General features: G+C 49.6%; 1 protein-coding gene across 6 annotated transcripts in view; it reads right to left on the reverse strand.

Annotated features, from left to right (window-relative positions):
- The window catches only part of ZNF618 (zinc finger protein 618), a 95830-nt gene extending 74782 nt beyond the window's left edge, over positions 1 to 21048 (reverse strand). For all 6 annotated transcript variants that reach the window (XM_017834703.1, XM_017834702.1, XM_017834700.1 and 3 more), the window contains exons 1-2: positions 21005 to 21048; positions 4335 to 4591 (exon numbers count right to left, since the gene is read on the reverse strand). In XM_017834703.1, coding sequence (XP_017690192.1) covers positions 4335 to 4539 — 205 coding nt within the window. In that variant the 5' untranslated portion in view covers positions 4540 to 4591; positions 21005 to 21048. The remainder of the gene's footprint in view (positions 1 to 4334; positions 4592 to 21004) is intronic.
- Between the last annotated feature and the right edge of the window lie 3423 nt (positions 21049 to 24471).

Here is a 24471-nt window from a genome sequence, read left to right on the forward strand (position 1 = left end):
TGATTGAAAGCATTACTTGAAAAGTCCTCTCCAAAATGTTTCTTGTAAAGCACAGCCCAGACTGAGAGCTTAAGCAGTCTTGTATGAAATTTCTCCTGATAACTCAGTCCTCCAAAACACACAGACTGACCTGACGGTATTCCCAGCATCAGGAAATGGTCCACATCTGACAAACACTCTCCTCCCTTGCTCCTTTACAGCACAAGTGCCTTTTGCTCTTCCTCTCCTCTCCAAACAGCCCCATGGTGGGACTTCTCTGCCTCTCTGCCCTGACACTCCTGCCCTGAGAAATGTCCATGTGTTGGGGTTCTTCAAATGACCCTGGCCTGGGGCCTGGGCGTGAGGCTTGCAAGAAGAAAGAAGAAAAGAACAGGAAATATGGCATCTCTGATCTGTGCAGGGCAGGAACACCCCCTGAGACAGGGAGAGCCAGGGGGACCGTGGGGGTACAGGTGGGTGCAGGGGAGGAACGGGGGATCCACAGCAGCAGCATCTGCTGCAGACTGGGCCCAGGTTAGGACAACCTCTCCGATGGATTTCTCTGCTTGGGATGCCAAAGGGGGATCCCAAGGGATTGCAAGAACTGTGGAAAAGCAGCTGAAAGGGAAATGGTCCAAACCCACACAGAGCACTGGCTCTTCAGCTGGGGGACTGTGGCCACTGTCACCACCCATCCCCCTCCACTGCAGCCACTTCCAGCCACCACAGGGTTTGGGCTGCCCCAGATGGATGGAAACAGAGTCTGGAGTAGTCCAAAGTGCCAGGAGAGACATGTGAATATGTAAGCAAACAGGAGGCAGCAGACACAAGGCCTAATGTGATGAAAATACTGCAAGGGAATAGCAGCAACTGAGCTGGGAATCCCTGTTATAAATTGCTCCAAGTAACAACTAAAAATATAAATATAGCAGGCTCCTGAGGAGATGTGACTCAGAAAAGAGACATAAATCTTGCAATGTGTATTTCAGCCAACTTCTGAGGCTGAGCCCCCAGGAAAGCTGTCACTGGGAGCCATGTGTGCCCTGAGCCTCCAGCACCATGGGCCCAGCTCAGACAATGCATTCCCCCTTGAACCAACTGTCCCCAGCACCCCCTGAGAGGAGACAGAGGGACAGCAATTCCACACAGAGGAGAGGGATTCATTCACACACAGTTCACCACTTCAGCAGGAATTACTATAAAAAATAACCACTTTCGACACCTCCAATCTTGGCTTCCCCAGTGAAGGCGAATAAAATCCTCCCAAAGCCCTGCCTGTCTGCACAGCAGAAATGATTCACACCCAGGGCTCCAGATCACACCACGAGAGAGGCTTCAGGGAGAAAAACTCCTGCAAGTGCAGCAATAAAGAGCACAAAGGCTTTGCTCCAGAGTCAGGAGGCACCACTGGCATCAGCAGTTCACACCTTCGGGCTGCTCCAGCACAGCAGCTGAAATGGCCCGTGGGGCAGAGGGGGCAGGATCCAGGGAGGGGCTTGTCCCGCTCTGCTCTGCCCTGGGGGGGCCTCCCCTGCAATATTGGGGCAGTCTGGGGAGACACAATGGAAGGAAGAGCTGAAGCCATTAGAGAGTGTCCAAAGGAGGCAACGAGGACGGGGAAGGGCCTTGATTTGAAGCCAGGAGAGGACACTGAGGGCACTTGGGGTGTTCAGCTGGAGAAGACTGAGGGGAGAGCTCATGGCAGTTCCAGCTTCCTGGGGAGGGACAGAGGAGGAGCAGGCCCTGAGCTCTGCTCTGGGGGGAACAGGGACAACACCCAGGGAATGGCCTGGAGTTGTGTCAGGGCAGGGTCAGGTTGGATCTCAGGAAAAGGTTCTTCCCCCAGAGGGTGGTTGGCACTGACCAGGCTCCCCAGGGCAGTGGGCACAGCCCCAAGACTGCCAGAGCTCCAGGAGAGTTTGGATGATCCTCTGGGGCACAGGGTGTGACCCTTGGGGATGGGCCTGTGCAGGGCCAGGAACTGAACTCAATCATCCTTGTGAGTCCCTTCCAACTCAACATATTCTGAGATTCTGTGATGTTTCTTGGGCGAATTACCTCAGTGTCTGCAGGGATGGAAATGGTGCCTGTGTGTGGTTTCTGCAGGGGAATGGAGGGGATTAGACCTGGGAGCCAGCTCAAGGAACCAGGAGGAACTGCTATCTGGGCACACAGAGCACAGGATTTGGTGGCCAAACAAGAAAGTTCTTTAGAGCCAGCTCCCCAACAAACGAGAGTTATGTGAGTGGCAGATAAACAGAGGTACTTACAGGGCTCTTCAGAGGAATTGGCCACCAACTGCCATGGCCTCAGGACCAAGTGGCCTTTAAAGAAACCCAGCACCAGTCAATGAAATAACCAGTATGATATGTGTTTCATTTGAAAAGGCTCTTCCAGACACAAGTTCTCCAGTTATACAGCTTTCAACCACCACTTGTTGACTGGTACATCAATGTGTCCCTCTCCCCATGGTGCCTATACATTGAACCAGCCTGTCCCCAGTGCTCTCCATAGGGACAATATAGAATCAGAGAATATCCTGAGTTGGGAGGGGAGAAGGGACCCACAAGGATCATCCAAGTCCAACCCCTGGCCGTGACAGACACCCCAACAATCCCATCCTGTCCCTCAGAGCATTGTCCAAATGCTCCTTGAGCTCTCTCAGCCTTGGGGCCGTGCCCACTGCCCTGGGGAGCCTGGTCAGTGCACAGCCACCCTCTGGGGGAAGAACCTTTTCCTGAGATCCAACCTGACCCTGCTCTGACACAGCTCCAGCCATTCCCTGGGTCCTATCCCTGCTCACAGGGCACAGAGATCGGAGCTGCCCCTCATGAGGAACCTGCAGACCCCAGTGAGTCTCCCCTCAGTCTCTTCTCCAGCTGAACAAACCCAGTGACCTCAGCTGCCCCTTGCTGGCTTCCCCTCTAGTCCACCCAAGTCAGCCAACAGCAAAAGCCCCCATCCCCCTGCACAGCAATAAAACCAACCTCACCCAGAAACCACCATTCCCAGGGGACACCACCTGCAGAGCTGCTGCTGCCCAGCCAGAAGCCATGGGGAGAAGGGGATCCTACACAGCAAACACCCAACCTGCAGATGCTTTCACCAATGGCTTGTGACCATGGCTGAAGGAGAAGCTCCCACTGCTTCCCATCAGTGGTCATATCTCCACTCTCTCCCAGGGCACCAGGGATGCTTTTCAGGGTTGCCCATGTATTGATCAATCTCTCAAGAGCTGTAGAGGCACAAAAACTCTGAAAATACACTAAACATTTCCTCCAAACTGTAAGATCTTTAAGTCAGAAATAGTTATGGACTTCTAGGTTTTCCCTAGACATTCTGACCCTGCACAGACAGCAGTGACCTCCCACCCTGCTGTTCTTGGTGGCTGTCCTGGCAGGGAAAGGAGGACAGAAAGAACAATGATGCTTCTGAGACAACCACCAGCTGAGGACACCTCCCAGGTTTCTTTCCAGTAGTGTGGACAATGATCAAGCAAAACCCAGGAGAAAATCAAACATCAGTACCTCTTTTCTCTCCCTCTGCAAGACAAGCCAACCCCAACAACAACACAGGGGAACTCTAATTAGCTTCCTTCTGAGTCCCTCGAAGGAAACATGGTCCAACTGCTCTTCCCTCTTTATATCAGCAACTGCCTTTGGATCTCAGAGACACTGCAGGGAGCTGCTCCAGGTCAGAGACAACAGAGGCAAGTGTCAGACGTGCCTTGCCAGGTTCTTGCAGGAAGCCCCTTTCCCTGGGGCAGGAGGAGAGGACAGTCTGATGTTCACAGAAAAAAAGAAAAAGCTGCTTCATCACAGCTGGAGGTGGGGTGGGGACAGGAAGCACTGTTTTGGAAGGGGCACACCACAGCCAGCCCAAAGCCAAAATTATTCCCATAATGTGACTAGTGATCAGAAAAACAAACAAACAGCAACCTGCAAAACCTTCTTTAGAGCTAAATCTAAGTATTTACGCAAAGCACCTACATTCTGCAAGGCGACTTTCCCGAAAACATTTCAGCAGTTTCTCAGGCTTTCCTCCCAGTTGCTTCATCTCTGTCAAACACAGCACCAGCCCTGGGCCCAGCATGGGCCCAGTGACTGATGGGCAAATCACCGAACAAGCCAAAAGAAGATAATCAGCTTTTTCTTTCTGATCTTGGCTGAGCCTTTCGGGGTGACCAGATATGAACACAAAGCAGAAGTTACAGGAGGTCAGTAATCCTGAGCCAGGACCCTGAGATGGATGTGCACCTTGGCTCTGGGCCCTCCAGCAGAGCCAAGTGTCCAGGGACAGCTCTCCTGTCCCCACACACAGCCAGGGAACGGGGGGTTCCTGATCCCGAGTCTTACCGAGCGTCTGCTGGTTGCGGACCCCACCTATGACCACGCAGATCTCCGCGGGCACATCTCCCGGCCCATCTTTGATGTTGTTCTTGGAATCTTTGGTGTCGTCCTGCCAGATCACCTCTTCAATGTAGTCATCTGGTACCTCTGTTTTCACTTTCACCTCAGTCATCATTCCAGCCTCTTCACTGGGTGAGGACTGAGATGTCATCGAGTCGGAGCCCTCTGCTTTCGGGCTCTGTGGGCTCCTCTTCAAACACTCCCTGAATGGGGGAAAAGAGGAGACAACATGAATCCTCATTGTCAAGTGCTCACTTTCTCGTACCAGGACCTAATGCAAGGTACCTTGGTTTATGCAGGTTATTTAAAGTTAGCATGGGTAGGTGTGTGTGTCTGTCACACACGGGAAGTAATTAAAATGTAACCAGACAAAAACAACAAAACCATTTGCTAATAATGAAAATAACCTCAATCATCACAAGCAACAGCAGCAGGACCTAAACAAGAGCACAGAACTTCACATGGTTGCCAGCAGGCCAAGAGCACAGCTCCAGCAGTTCTGACAGCAGGTCCTGCACCAAGACTAGTCCACACATGCAAAAGCAAAGCCCTGCTCTTCTGTGGCACTGGGGACGTGGGTCAGTGGGGGACTTGGCATTGCTGGATTAATGGTTCGACTGGATGATCTTAAAGGTCTTTTCCACCCCCTAAATGAGTCTCTGATTCTCTGGCATTTTTAATTTGGAGCACTTGTGCACTTCTCCATCACATCCTCTCTTTTATCCTTTCAAGCAGCCTGACATCCTGTGGCATTCCCATGGCTTTATTTAACATATATGGTGCTGATCAAAGGGGATCATCTATAGCATGAGGATATTTAGGGAGACTATGCCATTATGGACAGATACAACTATCAGGGATGACAGAAAGTGTGATGGATGGGGAGAGACAGAGGAGATCCACAGTGTGCAAAAACAGATTAAGGAAATAACATGTGTTTTCACCTTGGAAAGAGAAAGCTGAAAATTCATGGGAGAAATTAATCTATAAAAACATTCAAAACCCCTTAGAAAAGGAAACTGGGCACCTCAAAGCTGCAAAACAACTTCAACAAGTGCCGTGGTGGCAAAAGACAAAGGGGCCTTAAGCACAAGAGACAAAGGCCTGGTAATAAGCCAGTGGAGCTCCTTTCCCAAATGCACCATCCCACCACTCCTTAGGGAGTCCTGGTTTTTAATACTGGTTATTAATAAACTCCAACATGCAATACAAAGATAAAATAATTGCTGCTTCAGTTTGTGGAGCTATCAGAAGAACTAAATATATAATGGCTTAGACTACCCAGAAACAGAAAAGACTGTGACATATTTAGAGTCATGTAAACACTGGGAACAGCCAAAGGTGTTTGAAAATGGTCTAGGCAGAAGTAACAGGCAAAATAAAATGAAAAATAGGCTGAACTTCTGGATGATTGTTAGTTCATGCAACAGCGACAGAGAAGGAAATCCCATTGCTTGGAACATCGTAAAGTCAGAATAAAGTATGAATTAAAATGTCAGAAAACCAACACCTGCAATGGGTTCTGACACTGGTTATGGAGCTGACAGAGAAAGCAAGACACTGCATCTGGAGGTGAAAGAGCCCAGTGGGTAATCCTGGGAGGACAGGGATGAGGAAGCAGAGGAACCAAGAGTAATTACTGCCCAGTCTCCAACACAGACATGGAGCTGCTATTTCAAAACGGGTCAGTCCCATCCCATCACCAGATATTTTATTATTCATCCCTTCAATCTCATTATGGAAAGAAATGTACAATTAATAGCCCCTAAACAGAGAGAATTAGCCTTGACCTGCCTTCCCACTCATTTCCTGCCTCCTCACACATACTCCCCCCACTCCCAAAATCATACAGGGCTTTTACAAGGGAGAGATAAATTAAGACAGAGAAAATGTGGTTGAAAACTGGACTATCTTTATGGAAATATTATGGGATGTCCCAAAGGCCCATCAATGTCACCCTATATGGAGTGGCTCAGCACCTGTCCCAAGGGGAAGGCAGTAAGTACAAAACACTCAGGGATCAGAAAAGGGTGGGATTAATTGCAAATCAATCAAGCCAAGGAGGTGTGAAATGCAAAACACTGATAAAGGCAGCAATAGGGTGGATAGGAAAAACTCTCTGATGAGGACTGTGGAGGAAAAATAAAGTCAACCAGTACAATTCCCACTGGGAGGCTGAAAGGTGGGAGCAGGCAGTGAGAGCCAGCTCTGCTCTGAAGTGAAGGAAAAACACCTTGGTTGGTGACGGTACAGCAACGTGTACTTGCCAGTCCTGGACAAAACCACATGGAAATCCATGCAGGAGCCAAGGGACATGGAATTAAAAACTAACACAAGTAGCAGCGAAGCAGAGGCTGCAGCTTTCTGAGATTATATGTGGGGTAAGAATATAAAGACTTTCTGATGGTGCCCAGCTTTGCATCCACACCAGTGGACCCCTCTCTCTGTAGCTGGCTCTGCCCCAGATAAGAGGTTGTAGAAGAGTCAAACAAGTGCAGGAACATGGGTGCACCCACAAAGAGCTCCCACGGTGCTCAGCTGTGATGCCAGGGGCAGGTCCTGCTGCAGCCACACAGCCCTGGAGGACTAACCCTGTCTGCAGATACAGGCAGCCAGGACTGAACAAGGAGGGGATTTTCTCCCTGTAGGAAGCCGTGGTGAAGCCAGTCCCTGGTGCTGCAGACAGACCCAGCACCCTCCCCTATTTCACCCACCGTGTTTCAAAGGTGATCAGAAAAGCTGGAGATGGTTCAAAAAAGCAGCACTGAAATGGTTCAAGTCTGGGAAAAGATACTTTATGACTTTGTGAGACCAAACCACTTCAATCCATTTCTCATGCCAAAAGGGAGACTGAGAGATGATTTGATTGCAGCATATTATCAATCTTCGTGGGGAGAAAATACTGTCTTTCCTTAATTTAGCAGGGAAGAGTAGACTACAAGCTCATCCTGGAAGCTGGAACCAGTTGAAATGAGGCATAAAAAATTAGCACGGATGGTGATCCACTGGAACAACTGCTTTCCAAAGGATATGCTCAGGGACAACAAATCTCCCCAAGTTCTCAAACCCAGGGATGTGTATCTGGCTGGCCCCAGGTTACTGGGCTCAGTACAGATGTGCACTGGCCACACTTGGTGGCCTGAAGCTGCAGGAATACATAAATTATTAGACCAGGCCAATGGACTCTCAAAACCTTTGCCCTTCACACCCATTGACTTTCTGGATCCATCTCTGCCAAGGAAGTGATTTCCCAGCTGGGCTGTCTGCCCTTGGGTGGGACCTAAACCTCAAACAGGAACTGAAAGCAATTCATTGCCCCATATGTTCTAACCCTGAGCAGGTACCTGATGTGCAGAAGGAAACCAGCCCCAAATGCACCAAGTCGTCTGCACGACTTCATGGTTCACAAGCCCTGCTGATCCCATGAAATTAAAACGGTAAAAAAAACAGCACCACTGGATTTCTACACCAATTTTACAACAAACAGAGTCCTTCTCTGTCTCCTGACACTTTCTAGGAGGGATGAAGGCAGCAGATGTACCCGGTCACAGCTGGGTGTGGCTGTACCTCTGGGTGTGGGTGAACCCCCATCCCCTGCCAGGGCCCACCGAGATCTGCACAGAGCCACGGCAGCTCAGACCCCAGGGGAAGAGCTCTAGGGTGGTGAAAAGGGAATATTACAAGCAGTAAGATTTTTTGTCCCAATTACTTGTACCTATAAAAATATACAGGTGTCAATGCATGTGTCTGTACACCCACACAGACATGTGTGTGCACATCTAAGAAGGGCTGGTAGTTGTGTCTCTGGCACAACCCCTGGTCCCACCCAGCTCCTGCCCCTTCTCCCACACAGCCCCAGGACGTGCATCCTCTGCTGACACCCCGAGGTGCTGGTGTTTTATTGCATGGGCCAGGTCCTGCTTCACAGCCCTGAGGGCTCTGGGAGCCAAACTGCAGGAACACACCCCCAAATGCAAACTTTGCTGCTGACCAGCACCAGGCTGGCACCAGTCCCACTCCACCAGCACAGTCTGTGCTCCCTTTTCATGGCTGTTGCTGTTTCCTTTCACAAGGCAGATCTGTGTTCTCACATTGCTCTTATTATTTCATATCTCACAGAGATTTTCTAGCCACTGGCTGATGTCAAGCTTCAGCCAAACTTCAGCTGCAGACTTTCTCCAGCTCAGTGTCCAGAGGAACATTATGGCTTTGTAGAATACCTTAAAATAAATGTAATCAAACAGCAGCACAGTCCCAAGTCCTCCTTCCTCCTCCTCTGGATGTGCTACGCAGGGGACAGAAGAGCCAGAAGGCTCTGATTGCTTCAAGTGATGCACAAGAGGGGCATCACCAGCTGCTGACAACAGCAGGAGAAGGTGATGGATCCTCCTACCTTCCCTGCATGTGGAGAACATCTCCCTCACCTGGATCCTTACAGCCTCCAAAGGACTGGTGGGCAGACCAGGCAGGAGAACTTGTCTGAACACTACAAATGAGCCCCTGACAGGCAACGGGATCGACTCTCCCAGGGCTCTGCCAGCACTGACACAGCCAAGGGTCTCACAGCACAGTGATCACCCAGTGACAGATCAACCTCTCATTCCTCTTGGACACTGACACCAAAAAGCTCCCCAAGCATGAAGGTGGGCCCCTTTCCAGGCCAGGTGACACAGGGGGTCAGAGAGCTGCTGTACAGATGGCAGGACCCAATGGAGCAGCTCTTACACTCCTGGGAGAAGGTCTGAGCTCTCCAAAAGATACCCGGTGCCCCTGCTGGGGCTGCACAGCTTTGGAGAGAAGGAGACAGTGATGGGGGAGGACAACTCTCTCAGCAGGAATGAGCATCACTTTCCCGTGGTCTCAGATGAAATCCAGGCAGTGCCCCTGTGGCTGGAGCAGAACCAGGGTCAGTCCAGACTTCTGGAGCTCAGTTGCTGAATGGGGTGTAACTGTCCCCAGGGAGCAGGGGCAGCTGGGCTGAGGGAACAATCCTCATGGGACAGCAGAGTTTGAAACCTCCTGGGTTGGCTGGGGAAAGAGTACCAACATCCTGAGGCTAAATGGGAAAGAAAAGGAAATGAGTGACACTGAAAAATTCAGGCAGGATGGAGAGGGGTACACACACAGCCACAGCAGAGCCAGGGTCACCCCAGCCTCCACCACGCATGGCACACACATGCTGACCCACGGGAGGTGACCAGGGAAGCATCATCTCCTTCCCAGCCCGTTGGTCCATGGATGTTGTATCCCTTGCAAGCCCGTGAGGCTGCACTTGCTCAGTGTTGTGCTGAATTTTGCCTCCCCTGCTTCTGAGCAGCACAGTTAGAGATGAAGCAGCAGGACATGTGGAATATACTTCTTCTCCAGAAATTGCCCCTGAGACACAGTGACAGAGAACATCCTGCCTGGGGGAAGGAAGAAATCAGGCTCTGGCACCACCGTGTCCACATGTGGTTCATTCCTGTCCCATTGCAGCACCACCAGAGCTGAGGCACAACTGCTGGAAAGGGTCAGAGAGAGGATGAGGAAGAAAAGCAGGGAATTTTCAGATCTGCAGATCCTAAGGCTGGAAGCAGGTCTTACTGGGTTGGGTGAGGGCACATAGGGAGAAAAGGACTTGTAGTTTTCAGGACATCAGCTTAAGTCCTGGAAGCTGAAGGACTGCCCGGCATGAACCAGGAGGTGCCCACAAGGCTCAGAGCTCACACTGTGCCAGCACAGAGACCAGCCCCATATTCTGAAGCCCTGCAGAGCACTGCTGGGGAACACTCTGGGACCAGTGATGGTCAGAGCCTCCACTTGGTGGAGACAGCAGCGCACAGGAACCAAGGGAGAACCTGCCACAGGATCTCCCACTGCTGGGCCCCTCAGCCTTCCCTCTCCTGGGGGCTCTGAGCACAGTCCCCAGCCTCATGGCACGACATTTCTGCAAGAAACAATGCAGTTTTTGTGTTCAAGTGTGGCCTCCCAGGGATGAGCTGCAGTTCCCTCTGCAGGGCCAACCTGCATTTAACATCCATGGCACAATGTTCCTGGGAAGAGGACATTCTTCAACCAAGGCACTGCTTGCACAGGACAAAAACTGCTCAGAGAAATGAGACCAGAGAGGAGCAGCGTGCACAGGCACACCTGGCTTAAACCCTACCTCCTTCCACAGGGTGCACCTTCTCCATGCCTTGACCCTTCCTGGGAATACCAACCTCCTTCACTGTTTCATGTCTTGTCTTTACTGAATTGTGGACCTTGGCAATCCAGGAGGTTCTTCCTTGCTGAGGAGAGGAAGCAGAAGCCTTGGGATCACAAACAGCTCACATTCTCACTCAGAGCTGTGCCTGGTTGCTCTGACAGGTGAAGTCCTGTTTCACTTTCCAGAACAGACTCTATGGATTCTGAACATGAAAGAGGCAAACAAACATTGCACTCACATGTATCACTGCTCTGACTAAGTAGGCCACACAGCCAATTACTGTATTACCAGCTCTGCCATCTCACAATGCTCATTTCAACATTGCTGCCTCCTTTGATCAGCAGACTTTCATCTTCCGATGACGTTACGGCCACTTTCATGTCAAACACAAGTGTGTGAAGGCAGAAGAGATTTAAGGAGGCCTTAGTGAAGACTCATCATGGGGAACTGGAAAGGTAGGGGTAAAAATGGGTTCCTGGACCCATTTAGGTCCAGCTTCCTTGGCCCTACACCCGAGGAAGTTTGTGAAGGCCTCAGGCTTTAGCAGAGATGGATGATGCAGCACAACAGGATTGGCCTGAAGTACAGTTCTGGCTGTGAAGCTGAGCAGTCTGGGTGATGCCTCACCAGCAGCAATCCAAGGGCAATGCCAGGAGCTCTTCCAGAGGGAAGGACAGAAAGCTCCTTCCAGCTGGTCTCCTGTGGAAGGAGGAGAGGAGAAGGGGTGAAGGCTGAAGGGCTGCAGTGTGGTGCTGTTCCCATCTCTGGAGAGCATTTCTCTCCGGCTGTGATGAGCAAAACCAGCAATGAGTGAAAGCAAACAGGGCCCGTCAGCTGCTGCAGCCACAAGAAACTCGCGTTTGCAGTTTGCTTTTTCTGATCTGGAGTAGCATCCTCATAAATAATGAAAGTGACTAAAAGCTACTTTAAAAACACACACTCCTCCCTTATGAAAGAATGAGAAAAAAACCCAATTATAAAAGGACATTTCTTCCAGCTAGGAATAATTTGTCATGTAATTCTCTGAAGACAGCAACAGAAACATGCCTGCTCTGTGCTCCCTTTGAGTGATCTGTGATTGCATGTATACTCAGATGGCTTCTAATGAGGCTATTTTTACAGCACACATCCTGCTGAGCTTTTGGGGAGGGGCAAAGTGAGATCAGTGAAATATCAGTCCTCAACGTCAGCTCCTCAAAAGGAGAGGAAAAGGAAACAAATGTGGAGGAGGACACACTGCTCTGAACCAGCACCTACAAACTACAAAGGCTCTTCCCCCCAGCAGTAAATGTGGAGCATCTTTGGGTTTTTCCTGGACACCACTCAAGCTGGAAAACCAAATCACTATTGCCTTGATGATATCAGTGATGGCCAGGTTGGACAGGGATTGTCTAATGGAAGGTGTCCCTGCCATAGCAGGAGGTGGAACGAGATGGTCTTCGAGGTCCTTCCAGCCCAAAGCATTCTGTGATTCTGTGGTGACACCCACCTCCCCCTCAGCAGAGGATGGTGTGTGCCCAGTTCAAGTATTGAAACACCCTTTTGTGCTGTCCTTGGAAAGCTCTTCTGCTGCAGCACCAAGGAGGTTCATTGAGGACTCAAACGCAGCCACGAGGGCCGTGCAACAGGCACCTGGAGGCACGTGCTCCACAGAGCCCACCCAGACACCAGCACCAGGGGGAGGTTCCAACTTGTCTCCTGGAAAGTTGGCTCATCACATGCCAGATCAAAAGGCCTCAGCTGCCAGAAAGCAAAGGAAGCAAAAAATGGGAGAGGCTGAAACTGGGCTCAATTTACAGACATCTGCCATGGTTTTACAAGAAGCAGAAGGTTCCTGTCCTGACCGGGGCTATGGGAAGTAGAACAGACAGAGCAGGTGTAAATAAACTCTTGTTTTACATGGAGATGATGAAAGCAGGACAGAAAAACAGAGATGTAAATTGAAAATCTGCTTGTCTGATAAATGAGTTGTGGTGGCCTTCCCACCCCATCCCCACAGCTCTCATCGGCTCCCTGAGGCAGCCCGGGCCCTGTGCCTTACACCAGAAGGAGGGAAGTGGAGTGGGTCAGGAAGCAGAGGAACTGCCTGGTGTCCTCCATCGGGGAGATCTCTTCTGCAGACATCGCTAGGCAAAAAGATTTTCAAGTTCAGGGTTAAAAGAGAAAAGACAGGAGCTATTTTTCCAGTGTTACAGTTGAGCTCTTTGCTTCCCATCTCCAGGTCTCTGGTCCAGCTTCAGATGTTCCGTCACAGCTTGAAAGGCAAAGAGATCAACTCACCCTCCCATGTCACAGCTCAGAGATGTTTCTCTGCCAGAACTCCACCTGCAGCCTGAGCTGGTGCCTCTTTGAGAAGGGCTGCATTGATTTTTGAGCTCTAAAGTGCTGGAATAACCATCACATTGCTGGGTCCCTCCTCTGAGTGATCATTCTCTGAAACTGTACTTCCAGTGTGGAATTGCTGCCTCTGGTCATTGGTTTGATGGAAAAGAGATTCTCTAACTGGGAATCTCCCCTCCATAGGAGAAAACACCCCCTTCTGCTGCCTCTTGAATGAATCAAAGCAAACACTTAATGCAACTGTGTGCACACTAAAATATTCCTTCTAATCCTTGACTCTTTCCATGGACATTTGGGAGCCCATCCACAATTCACAGGACAGACACCCAAGCAGGCCCAAGTGTGCCACCAGCACTCCTGGTAACGCTGGCAGTGGCAGCACATGCTGGAGCTGTGTCTGAACCCCAGATTTTCACTTGGTCACACAGTGGAACAAGTTCATGGTCCCTCATGTTCCACCAGGAGGTTTCAGTTCTCTTCACGATTTTCCAAGATGTTAACATGAATTCCCAAAGTATGGACTTAATCTCTGAAAGCAAAATTATGGGAAAATCCTGTTCACTCCTATTCTGACATTATTTTAGGGAATGGGAACTTGTTCCTCCATCAGCAGTAGTGGAATGAAGACTTGCTGAAGAATAGAAAAAAAGAAAGAGCTGCTCAGAGCTCCTTGGCATCTTCCACATGCAACATGTTCTTGAGAACCTCATGATCTAAGGACTTGAAGGTCTCTGCTCCATTGCAGGAGTTCCTCCTGCTCTCTGTGCTTGTTTTGTCCACAGCTGCACTCTTGGAGGATTGGTTGGTTTTCTTCACAAGGCTGGTGGGTCCCCTCTTTGCCACACAGGACCTTCTTGAACAGGCTGGTCCCTTATATCCTGGCCAAGGATGAATATGCAGCTCTCGAGCACTGTGAGGCCCTTGCTCCCAGTCAAGCAGTGGGACCTGGAGCCATCACACTTACTGGGCACACAGAGAAAATCTCTGAGGCAGCCCAAACCCTGTTCTTATGTGGGACACATTTATGTTTTCTGCTTTCTCCTCCCAAAATAAACTGAAATCAAAACGTGAGACCACATCCTTCTGCAGGCAGAAGTGTAACAGTAACTGCCATTTCTGTTTTCCTGAAAAAATTTGCTCAATAAATACCAATATTAATAAGGAACTCATAAATTTAGAAGGACCTGAAGGCTTTTCAGAAGAGAGATGCCTCAAGGAGTATCACCACGTTCCTCTGAGGGCAGCCAGCTCTTAAAAACAGAGGTAACAGCTTTCAAACCCCCCGAAATACCTAATGCAACACTCGCTGGTATGTGTGCTGTCAGTGCTAAAATCCAGGGAAAACAAACAAACAAAGCAGAATACTTAATTTTTCAGCTATCTGGGTCTAGGAAAACACACAACCTTTCCTGACAGCAAACTCTGCCTCGGGAAGTCTAAGAGGAATTTAATTGTGTGTTCATTCCTCAAGGGACGCTCAGCAGCCCTGAATCCTTCAGAGAAGGTAAGCTCCAGGACCAAACCATGCTGCCTCTCCTCTAGAAATTAAACATTAAAATATAAACCAGAACAATTGTCAAGAACCACAAAGAATTCCTAAGGTATTAGCAAAACAAATTCCCCTCAGTCCTTATTAGGAATATCTTGAGGATGGTTTGAAGAGGAAAGTCTAACCAAATATAAAAAAAATTTGGCTTATCCAACAAAAAACAGCCGCTCTCTCTTTGCCAAAAGCAAAAGAATTCAGTCAGATAAAAAATGCGACACACAAACGATGCAGGTTAAAAACTGAATTTAAGATGATAATGGAATAGCTGCCAGCGTCTTTAAATTTTCAAGCGTGGAAATGTCAACAGAGACAAAGAAATTCAGGGAAAAACAAAGAGAATAGATTAAGGGTTTATTTATATCGGTGAAAGAGCTCTATGTCGCTTGACTAGGAAATGACTGAGGGATTGAGAACTGCCTGAAATGGCCACAAATCCCCAACAAGGCCATGAGGAGCCTGGGCTGGGCTGGGCCACCAAACTGGTGATGGCACCACGGCATGGCCAGGGATGATGGGATGGAGAGAGCATGGGAAAAGATGGACAGAAAAGGAGACAGGACCTTGGGATGTGGTCTGTTCAGCCTGGAGGAGACTGAGGGACCTCAGTTACAACTTGTAGTTCCAATGTCCTGGGGAGGGGCAGAGGAGGGGTTGGCCCTGAGCTCTGCTCTGGGGGGACCAGGGACAGCACCCAGGGAATGGCCTGGAGCTGTGTCAGGGCAGGGTCAGGTTGGATCTCAGCAAAAGGTTCTTCCCCCAGAGGCTGGTTGGGCACTGACCAGGCTCCCCAGGGCAGTGGGCACAGCCCCAAGGCTGCCAGAGCTCCAGGAGAGTTTGGATGATCCTCTGGGGCACAGGGTGTGACCCTTGGGGATGGGCCTGTGCAGGGCTGAGGGTTGGACTTGCTGATCCTTGTGGGTCCCTTCCAACTCAGCACAGGATGCGCCTGAGTGCTGTCATCTTCTTGTATGTGGACATTTGACCTTCTTTTGGGTTTCAAGGAAATCTGTCTGGGTTTCCCAGAGCTTTGTGCTGGTCATGGTAAACAACTGAACTATCCACTGCTCTTACTGGCCAGAGGGGAGTTTTGGGGGGTTTTATGCCGGTTGGTTGGTTTGTTTCTTTTTGGAGATGGCTGGTGAGATCCCCTCAGCAAGCACCACAGCTTATTAAATTCCTTGACTAATTATCAATAATTTTCTCTCTTTCTGACGCAGGATGAGTCGGAAGCTCTTCATGCTCTGGGACTGAAAATCCCACAGGTTGTCTTTTAAAGAAAAGAGAAAAAATTCAGATCATTTTGCTTCCTGGACACACTCAGCCCTAGGCCTGTCCCTCCACAGGGTGTACAGCCTTCTCCTGAGGTTTGGAGGATCACAATCTCCAGCTTGGACACCCACGGAGGTTGTCCTCCCCCAGTGCTGGGGACCTGGGGAGGACTGGAAGAGGAGCCTGAAGAAGAGCTGGTGCCACTCCAGGGCAGACCCTCCGTTGAGTGACAGGAGCTGCTGGGAAGGACGTGTCTGCAAAGGACAGAACAAGGAATGTGGGGAGGAGAGGGGAAGATGCAGCCAGGGAGGCTGGAGAAAGGTGAACTGAGAAGAAGCAACATAGGTGCAACCACTTCTCAAGACCTTCTCCTCCCAGGCTCCCCAGGGCAGTGGGCACGGCCCCAAGGCTGCCAGAGCTCAAGGAGTGTTTGGACAATGCTCTCAGGGACAGGGTGGGATTGCTGAGGTGTCTGTGCAGGGCCAGGAGCTGGACTGGATGATCCCTGTATGTCCCCTCCAACTCAGGACATTCTGTGATTCTATGAAGGTCACATCTTCTAAGACAGAGACTGAAACCCCCAAACTACCCAAGCCCTGTGGCTTGGTCCAGAGTATCAGGGAAAACTGCACCATGTCAGTGCTGGGGGACCTCCAGGTCCCGTCCCAAAGCACCTCTTGGAAATGCCCCTGCCTGCACAGCACTGTCTTGCTTGAGGGCAGCACCCAGAGCCCTTCTGCTGCACCTCCATCTCCAGATCCTTCTCAGGACCTGCATCACAGAGCTGTTAACACTGCAATAAATGAGAGCCCCCCCCTGTGCCCTCACAGGCAGCTCAGAGCCCTGAAGGTCTGGGATTTCACCCCTGTTCCGGGAGCAGAGCACACTTTTCCACAGCTACATCTGTGCTGCGAGCGGGTTCCCCGGCTGTGACAGCCCTGGTGCAGACAGGGCTGGGCTCAGCTTCCAGCTGGCTCCGTTCCCTCCGCAAACAGATGCAGCTCCTATATCAGGGTCTGATTTATTCAGCAGGAGTCTCGCACATTAAGTGTAGTTAAGTCTGAAAACAAATCTAATGACTTTAAAATAAATAGCCAACAGAGGACTTGAAACTAAAATTCCTCCTTCCTCTGACACCCGCCATATAAACAATAATAATTATATAAAACCGTGTCTAACACATGACTACACAAGGCTCTGGTGACCAAGAAAAGCACACGCTGCTTGTCAGACATAATTGCACATTTGGTTTTTCAATTATTTCTTGTCAAGATCCAGAGCCCACCATCTGAACACTGACATTAATTATTGGGAAGTAGTTAGTTTTACAATGGCATTATGGAGGCTCCCAACACTCACCCCGAGCCTGAGGCTCCCAGTGCTGTTCCCACACTGCCCTGCCATCCCACCAACCCCTCCAGGACTGTCACACACACTCACACCACTGGAGGACACCCAGTCTGGTCCACCATGTGCAGAAGGGGCTTCTGAAGAAGCTTCAAGAAACTCTCCAATGAACATGAGCAAGGGAAGTGATCCCCAGCCATGTGCTCACCCTCGGGACGGGGCCAGACCGTGTCCATGCTGGGCCCTCAACACAGGAACGACATGGAGCTGTTGGAACGAGTCCAGAGGAGGCCACTAAGCTGATCACAAGCCTGGAGCCCCTCTGCTCTGGAGCCAGGCTGGGAGAGCTGGGGAGTTCACTTGGAGAAGAGAAGGCTCCAGGGAGAGCTGAGAGCTTCTTCCAGGGCCTAAAGGGGCTCCAGGAGAGCTGGAGAGGGACTGGGGACAAGGGATGGAGGGATAGGACAAGGGGGAATGGCTTCCCACTGTGTCCTAGTTAGAACAGCTGAGACCAGTTCATCACTGGATGGGTGTAACCCAAACCTGTGTATTCTATAGTCTCCATGCCATTTCCCAGAAACTGTTATCAATGAACCATTTACACCCTCTGCCCATAGAGCCTGACTCCTCAGGCTATAAACTGGGTGCTAAGAGGCCTGTGAGATAGGAGTTGCTCTTGTCCTCACACCCATTAAGGAACTCCCCGCCCTGAGGGAGGTACTGAGCATTCCTGCCTGAACTGGAGGATATATAATCTTGGAGTCTTGGGACCTTTTTAACCACTCCTGGGATCCGGAGGAAGACTGCAGCTCATCGCTCTCGACTGGACTGCAACCACCACTCTTGACCAGACTGCAACAGCTCTCTCACCAACAGGTTTCCCCCCTTTCCCTTTACTTTGGACTCAAGGGGGGGCCCAAAGAACACCACTCTGTTCATGCCCCGGGGTACTGGGTTATACATTTGGGTTTTGTGGGTTAAAACCAATTGTTTGTCTGTATAATTGTACTTACTGTATTATTTTATTAAATTGTTATTCTGACTTATAATCTCTCTTTTGGGTTGAGTTCATTTTCCCCTGCTGGTTTACCTTTAAACCAGCACACACTGCCAGAGGGCAGGGTTACTGCCCATCCCAGATGGGATATTGGGAAGAAATCCCTGTGAGGGGGGTGAGGCCCTGGCACAGGTTGCCCAGGGAAGCTGTGGCTGCCCCACCCCTGGAAGTGTCCAAGGCCAGGTTGGACGGGGCTTGGAGCACCCTGGGCTAGTGGAAGGTGTCCCTGCCCATGGCAGGGGGGTGAAATGAGACAATCTTTAAGGTCTCTTCCCACTCAAACCCTCCTGTGATTCCATGAATTTCAGAGCCCATGTCACCCACTGATCCATCTTCCAGCTGAGTCCCCTCCGAGCCCCCCTGAGCACCCGACTCTTGGCATCACAATCCAGCAGATCAGTGCCCATCATGCAAGGAAAAATCCTGCCTTTTATTGGCTTTTAATTTGCTGCCTTTTAATATTGTTGACTGTCTCTTTTTTCCTTGCAAAAGGAAGAAAGAAGCCTCTGATCTACCTTTTCTGGAGTGTTCAAAAACATGCACAGCTTTGTCATGTTGTCTCTTAGTTGTCATCTTCTCCAAGGCAAACAGCTCTCCCTGCTCCCTTAAAGGAAGGGCTTTTTTTCTATGCTCCTAAGAATTCTCTTCACTTTTAAAATTTCCCATTACTGAGCATTCAGTGAGGTGGAGGAACCATACAAAGTTAATCAGGGAGGAGAACAGCCACCATGAACTCTCAGCTGCACAGAGTGACCCGTGTCCTTCCAAAGGCAAAACCAGGCCCAGCAGAGCTGGGAGTGGTGAGATCATAAACCCCTGTGCCTCCGGAGCCATCAGCATTTACTTGAAACAGAATAAAATCAATTCAGTACAACAAAAAAATAAAAATAGGATGGACTCAGTACTATCGTCACCACTTAAGATAAAGCATTGTATAGTAAAAAAAACTAGTTGCAAAAAGATAGTCCTGGCAACTTTATTTTGATTATAGTATTATATTATATTTTTACTGATAATAATTGATAAAAGTCCTGGCAACTTTATTTTGATTCTGTTCTATTCTATTCTATTCTATTCTTTTCTATTCTATTCTATTCTATTCTATTCTATTCTATTCTTATATTTTTACTGATATTAATTGTTAAAAGTTTCCTCAATAGTTAGCAATTAGAGAGGGTTTCAAGCAACAACAACTCTGGAAAACATCTCCATCCACTGACAACCTCACAAATTTAGTCAAAGCCACATTTCAAACTTCAACCACTGATAGAGCTTTCTTGAAATATTACATTTTGATGCTGTTCTATTATTTTTAAACAGAATTGGTTATTTTCCTTTCTTTGACCACCTTTTGTTCAGTCAGAGAGATGACAAAGTGGGTTTTGCTTCCACTTTTCTCCAAGGGAAAAGCAGTGACCAGCCCCACACTCCTCTGTGCGTACACAGGAACAGGGGTAAGGGCAGGAATTTATCCCAGGCTGCTGGGAGCTCCATCCCTGCCCTTGGGAAGGGCATTGCTCACACCAGGAGGGGTCTCAGGTGCTCGGCCCCAAGGGCACCCCTGGGCAGGGAGGACACCCACAGGGACACCCTGAGGGATCAGCTGCCACAGGGGGGATGAACTCGCCCCTTGCTCTGCAAGACCCTCTGGTGAGAGCTGCAAAACTGAGTTAGAGTGGGAACACAGAATGCAGGGGAAGGCAGCGATCCCTGGCTCCTCAGCCTGTGTTTTCCTTCCAGCACTTTGTTCAGGCTAATTCCCAGCATCCTAAGAGCCAGAACTGCTGGACCACCCTGAGGAGTCCCCCCCAAACTGGGGAAGGGAACTTTTCCTCTGTGACAGACACCCAGTGCTCCCCAGAGGTGTTCAATGCCAGGCAGTGCCACCGGAGCAGAACAGTGCCAGGAATGAGGGTGTTCCATCCTGACACACCACTGGCAGAGCCAGGGCAGTGGGCAGGGACCAGCCACCACGGTGGGAACGCTCAAACCAGGCAGGGACTGAGCACGTTCAGCAGCAGGAGGCAAGGAGAGGATCCACACCCAGAGTCTGGAGATCAGAACAGAGCAGGCTTTTAACGTGGGAGGACCTGTTTCACCTGAGGAATAAAATTTCTGCAGGGCTTTCAAGTCCCTGGAGTGGACAGGAGGGTGGTCCAGTATGTGGTCACTGGAGAGATGGTGTCACTGGAGATACAAAGGGGAGGACACAAGATGCACTTGAGCTGAAGGAGGTTGGGAGAGCTGAGAGGAGCACTGGAGCTCACTGGTGCTCACTGGTGCTCAGTGGTGCTCACTGGTGCTCAGTGGTACTCACTGGAGCTCACTGGTGCTCACTGGTGCTCACTGGAGCTCACTGGTGCTCACTGGTGCTCCTGCTGTGCTGCCAAGGGCAGTGGGCCCAGCAAGGTAAGACATCCCACAGCATCAGTGGGAGATGGAAAAGCCACAGCACAGGGCAGACCCAGCTTAGCAGGACTGGGAGCAGCAGAGATGCCCCTTAGCAGTATCAGAGGGGGCTGGGGTGGTGGGACAGCCCTCTCCTCTCCTCTCCCCCTACATGGGAGCAGGAGGGTCCACACCCAACCACACACGGCCCAAGGTCTCCATCCAAGAGCCTCATCGTGCCATGGCCTGTGCACTCAGCTGTGCCACCTCACACCATACACAAACCACCTCTTCTTGCAGCCCCCAGGCCAGAACAATCCCTCCTACACTCATGTTTAGTGAAACCCAAAAATGGCTGTATGGATGCTGAGCTCTGACAGCTCCCACTCATGCCTGTCCTGCAGTCACCCTTCACCACCCCCAGCTCCGAGATGGACAACCACATCCAAGCAAAGCCCAGCAGAGAAAACCATCCCTACCTGCTGGAGGAGCTCCTCTGCCCACTGCTGTTGCTCTCGTCGGCCTAAGACATCAAAAAAAAAGGTTGTTTAAGTTGAGAAGGACAAGGCTGCTCTGCAGAAGCTTCCAGCTCCAGGCTGCACCCAAACACTGGAGGTTTTCCATGCTGAGTTACACACCTTGGCACTGGTGGGACCCACTGGGCCCTTACCCTGGAATGTGGGCGACTGGGGCAGGATTTCAGCCCCAGCCCCACCATGGAGGCACCCCCTGGGCCAGTTCCCTCCGGTCGCTCTTGTGCAACCAAAGTCTAACGGAACGATCCCTCCTATTTAAAACATGCCATTGTCAGGTGGGAAATAAGGCAGAAACAGCCAAATTCCAGGCTGTGTCCAAGTCCTGGGCTGGAGGGGCAGCCCGGCCACCTCCCTTCGTTAGGAACCCATGTCCTAATGATGTCCTAATGAGCCTCTCCAGGCCACAAGGGCTGAGCAGGGAGGGCTCGGGGTCTCCTCCTGCCTCCTTCCCCGGCTCACTGATGAGCCTTCCTTGGAAAGACAATATTATTCCAAACCCAGAAATTTTATTTCTGAATTTGTGCAAATACAAGTTAAAAGATATTAGCTGCATTTCACATTTTGTGCAAATGGCAGAAACAGGCAATTCATGTGCAGCAGGATGGGGGCCAGCCAACGATTTCGATAAAATAAACCCTTTTTTAATTTAAATGCTAATGCACTGAATTAAAATTTAATAACTGAGGAAATTGAAAAGCCGAGCAGGAATATTGGAAATAAATCCAAGCAGAAACAGCTGAAATTAAAAATTCTAGAGAGTGGGAGGATAGCAGCTAAGCTGTCTTATATGATTACATTTTTTTTATTTTTTTTTTTTTTTTCAGAACGAAGGGGGGAAGGAAAAAAATCCTATCTTTGGCTGGCTGTAGGGCAGTAAATCGAGAGTGCTGTGATTTATTGCTCAATTTTCCTGAGGGAAAAAGGCTTTCTTTCATGCTGAAATATTTCATAAATTTCAAGCCAGCATAAATTCTTAATTTAAAAGTTATGGAGGTCACATTTAGTGCACTGGTGCAATTCTGAAATCTTAAAGGAATAGCAACCAAAAAATTGCAATTTGATTTTATTTTTTTTTAATTCTTTATGTAAAATTTTCTTCAAAGGGATTCTCCGAGTTACACAAAGCAGAAACACATCCTGGCTTCTGAAAGGATATGAAATCCACTGGAAATGAAGAGATAAAAATCTAATTCAATTACAAAAAGGTATTTTTTTATTATTATGATGATTATTAATATTATTATTTTGAGCCACTTGAGGAATTTCTGTTAAAAAATTTCCTCCCTCCATTGCCTGGGAAAAGCCAGAAGGGAGGAGCTGACAATGTAATTGCTTCTGTTAGATCTCCAATCTTTTGTGAGCACTGATATGTTCATTTGTTATACAGCTGTTCAGCTACAGAAAGGATGTCAGAGCACCCATAATTCAAAGCAATCAATCAAAAATTAATGATTTGTCATGCTTACACAATGGAAAAAAAAAAAAAAGCTTTATGGGTTCCTGCAACTGGTAGATTGCTCAAACCTTCGGGGCATTTTCTAGAAGATTAGATCTGTGTGTACAAAAAAAGGGGGGAAAAAAAGGGGAGAAAGGAGACTTTATAGAGCCAGGGAGAAACCTTGTGGGGTGTTGGGGCCTCGGAATCCCCAGCGATGGAGCACGTTACAATTCCTGTCTGTGTAGAGTTTGTGAACAACCCAACCTTGCAGGTCACCCAGAGCCACATCCCCGATCACAGGGACCTTGTCCAGGCTCCTGCCATTAAAATTCCATGGGAAAACAACCTGCCAAATCATAGAACCATGGAACATCTTGAGCTGGAATCCCATCCAGTCCAGCTCCTGGCCCTGCACAGACACCCCAATAATTCCTGAGAGCCTTGTCCAAACCCTCCTGGAGCTCTGGCAGCCTTGGTGCTGTGCCCACTGCCCTGGGGAGCCTGGTCAGTGCCCCACCACCCTCTGGGTCACCAGGCCTAGTGCTCATGGAAGGCACCAAATCCTGAGGACAAAGCCCAAGGCACAGCCTGGGCCCTGCCTGAACACCCCACGGCACCTCGCCACTAAATATTCCCAAAAATGAAAATATTCCTGTTTGGGAAGCACAGAGCCAGCCTCAACTTTGGAAAACTCTCTGAGATTGCAAAGTCATTCATCCTCCACATAAGCAAGCCTTTCTCCCACACACATTGATGTTGGGTGCCCCCCTGCAGGGGTCACAGTGCCCGTGCCCAGCCGTTCTCGATGCCGTGTTCCATTCCTGGTCACACACCCATGTTGGCTGTGCCTCGGGTGGGATTCACCTCCCACCCCAACCCCACCATGCATGGCATCCATTTCATGTTCCTTTTCAGATCTGCATTTGGGGATGAGAGAATGAATTGATGGAAATAAGTGACGTGGGGACCCCGACCATCCCCCACCCACTGCACGGCCCCTTCTGGGGCCAGCACACGATTTTATTACTTACTTCTATTTTTGCTTACCTTCCCCAGTCTGCCCTGCCTGACTTCTCTTCTCTGCCTTTTTTATTATTATTTACAATGCCATTTTTTTGCTTTTTGACCTCTTTCCATCAGCAATTCATGGACTCTGCTCTCTCAGGACACGGCACAGACCAGTGCAAAGGACACGACCTGCAGGAAGGGCACAGCAAGGGAGGTACAGCAGTGACCCCCCCAGTGCTGGGGAGTTTCCTCAGCAGCAAAGCCGAGGAAAACCTTTTTTATAAGAAAAAGAGGGAAAAAAGGCACTCAGTCTAGATGGTTTCCCACACCCAGGATGCTCCTGAAGATGATCCATTAGACCTGAACACTGAGCTAAGTCTGGATGTGATCAGATCTACCTGTCTTAAAGGTTTCTGGATGCTGAAATAAGCCCATCCATAGAATCCCAGACTGGTTTGGGTTGGAAGGGACCTTGCAGATCACCCTGCCCCAGCCTCCACTAAATTTTGACCCTCTCCAGGATGTTATCCCAGCACAGTCTTCAAAAGATTAACCAGTCCAGCACCAAACCTCCACCTGTACATTGTAATGGTCTCCTGGTAAAACAGGCCATGGATCAAAACCAGGATCTCCCCTCCTCTCACCCTTTGCTGCAGCAGACAGAGCTTTTGTCAAGATTTGGTGTGGCCTATTTAAGGTGGGAAAACAAAACACAGAAAAAAGTGTCAGTGATCCAGTAGCAGATGGGGCAAGTTCTGCGTGGAAATATGGTTTACTTGAGTTTTCTACTCTAGAACGTGATTATGTATTCAAGGTTTAAGTTCTCCATGGATGTGGAAAGACATTCTCACCAAAAGTGCCACCAGCATACACCTTCACACACTTTCCAGTTTCCAAACATGCAATTGTCTGACAATTTTTTTACAAACAGCTCAGTTTAGTTCAGCACCTGTGCAGTGCCCAG

This window comes from Lepidothrix coronata, unplaced genomic scaffold (genome assembly GCF_001604755.1).
Source record: "Lepidothrix coronata isolate B3197 unplaced genomic scaffold, Lepidothrix_coronata-1.0 Scaffold237, whole genome shotgun sequence".
NCBI classification, from domain to species: Eukaryota; Metazoa; Chordata; class Aves; order Passeriformes; family Pipridae; genus Lepidothrix; species Lepidothrix coronata.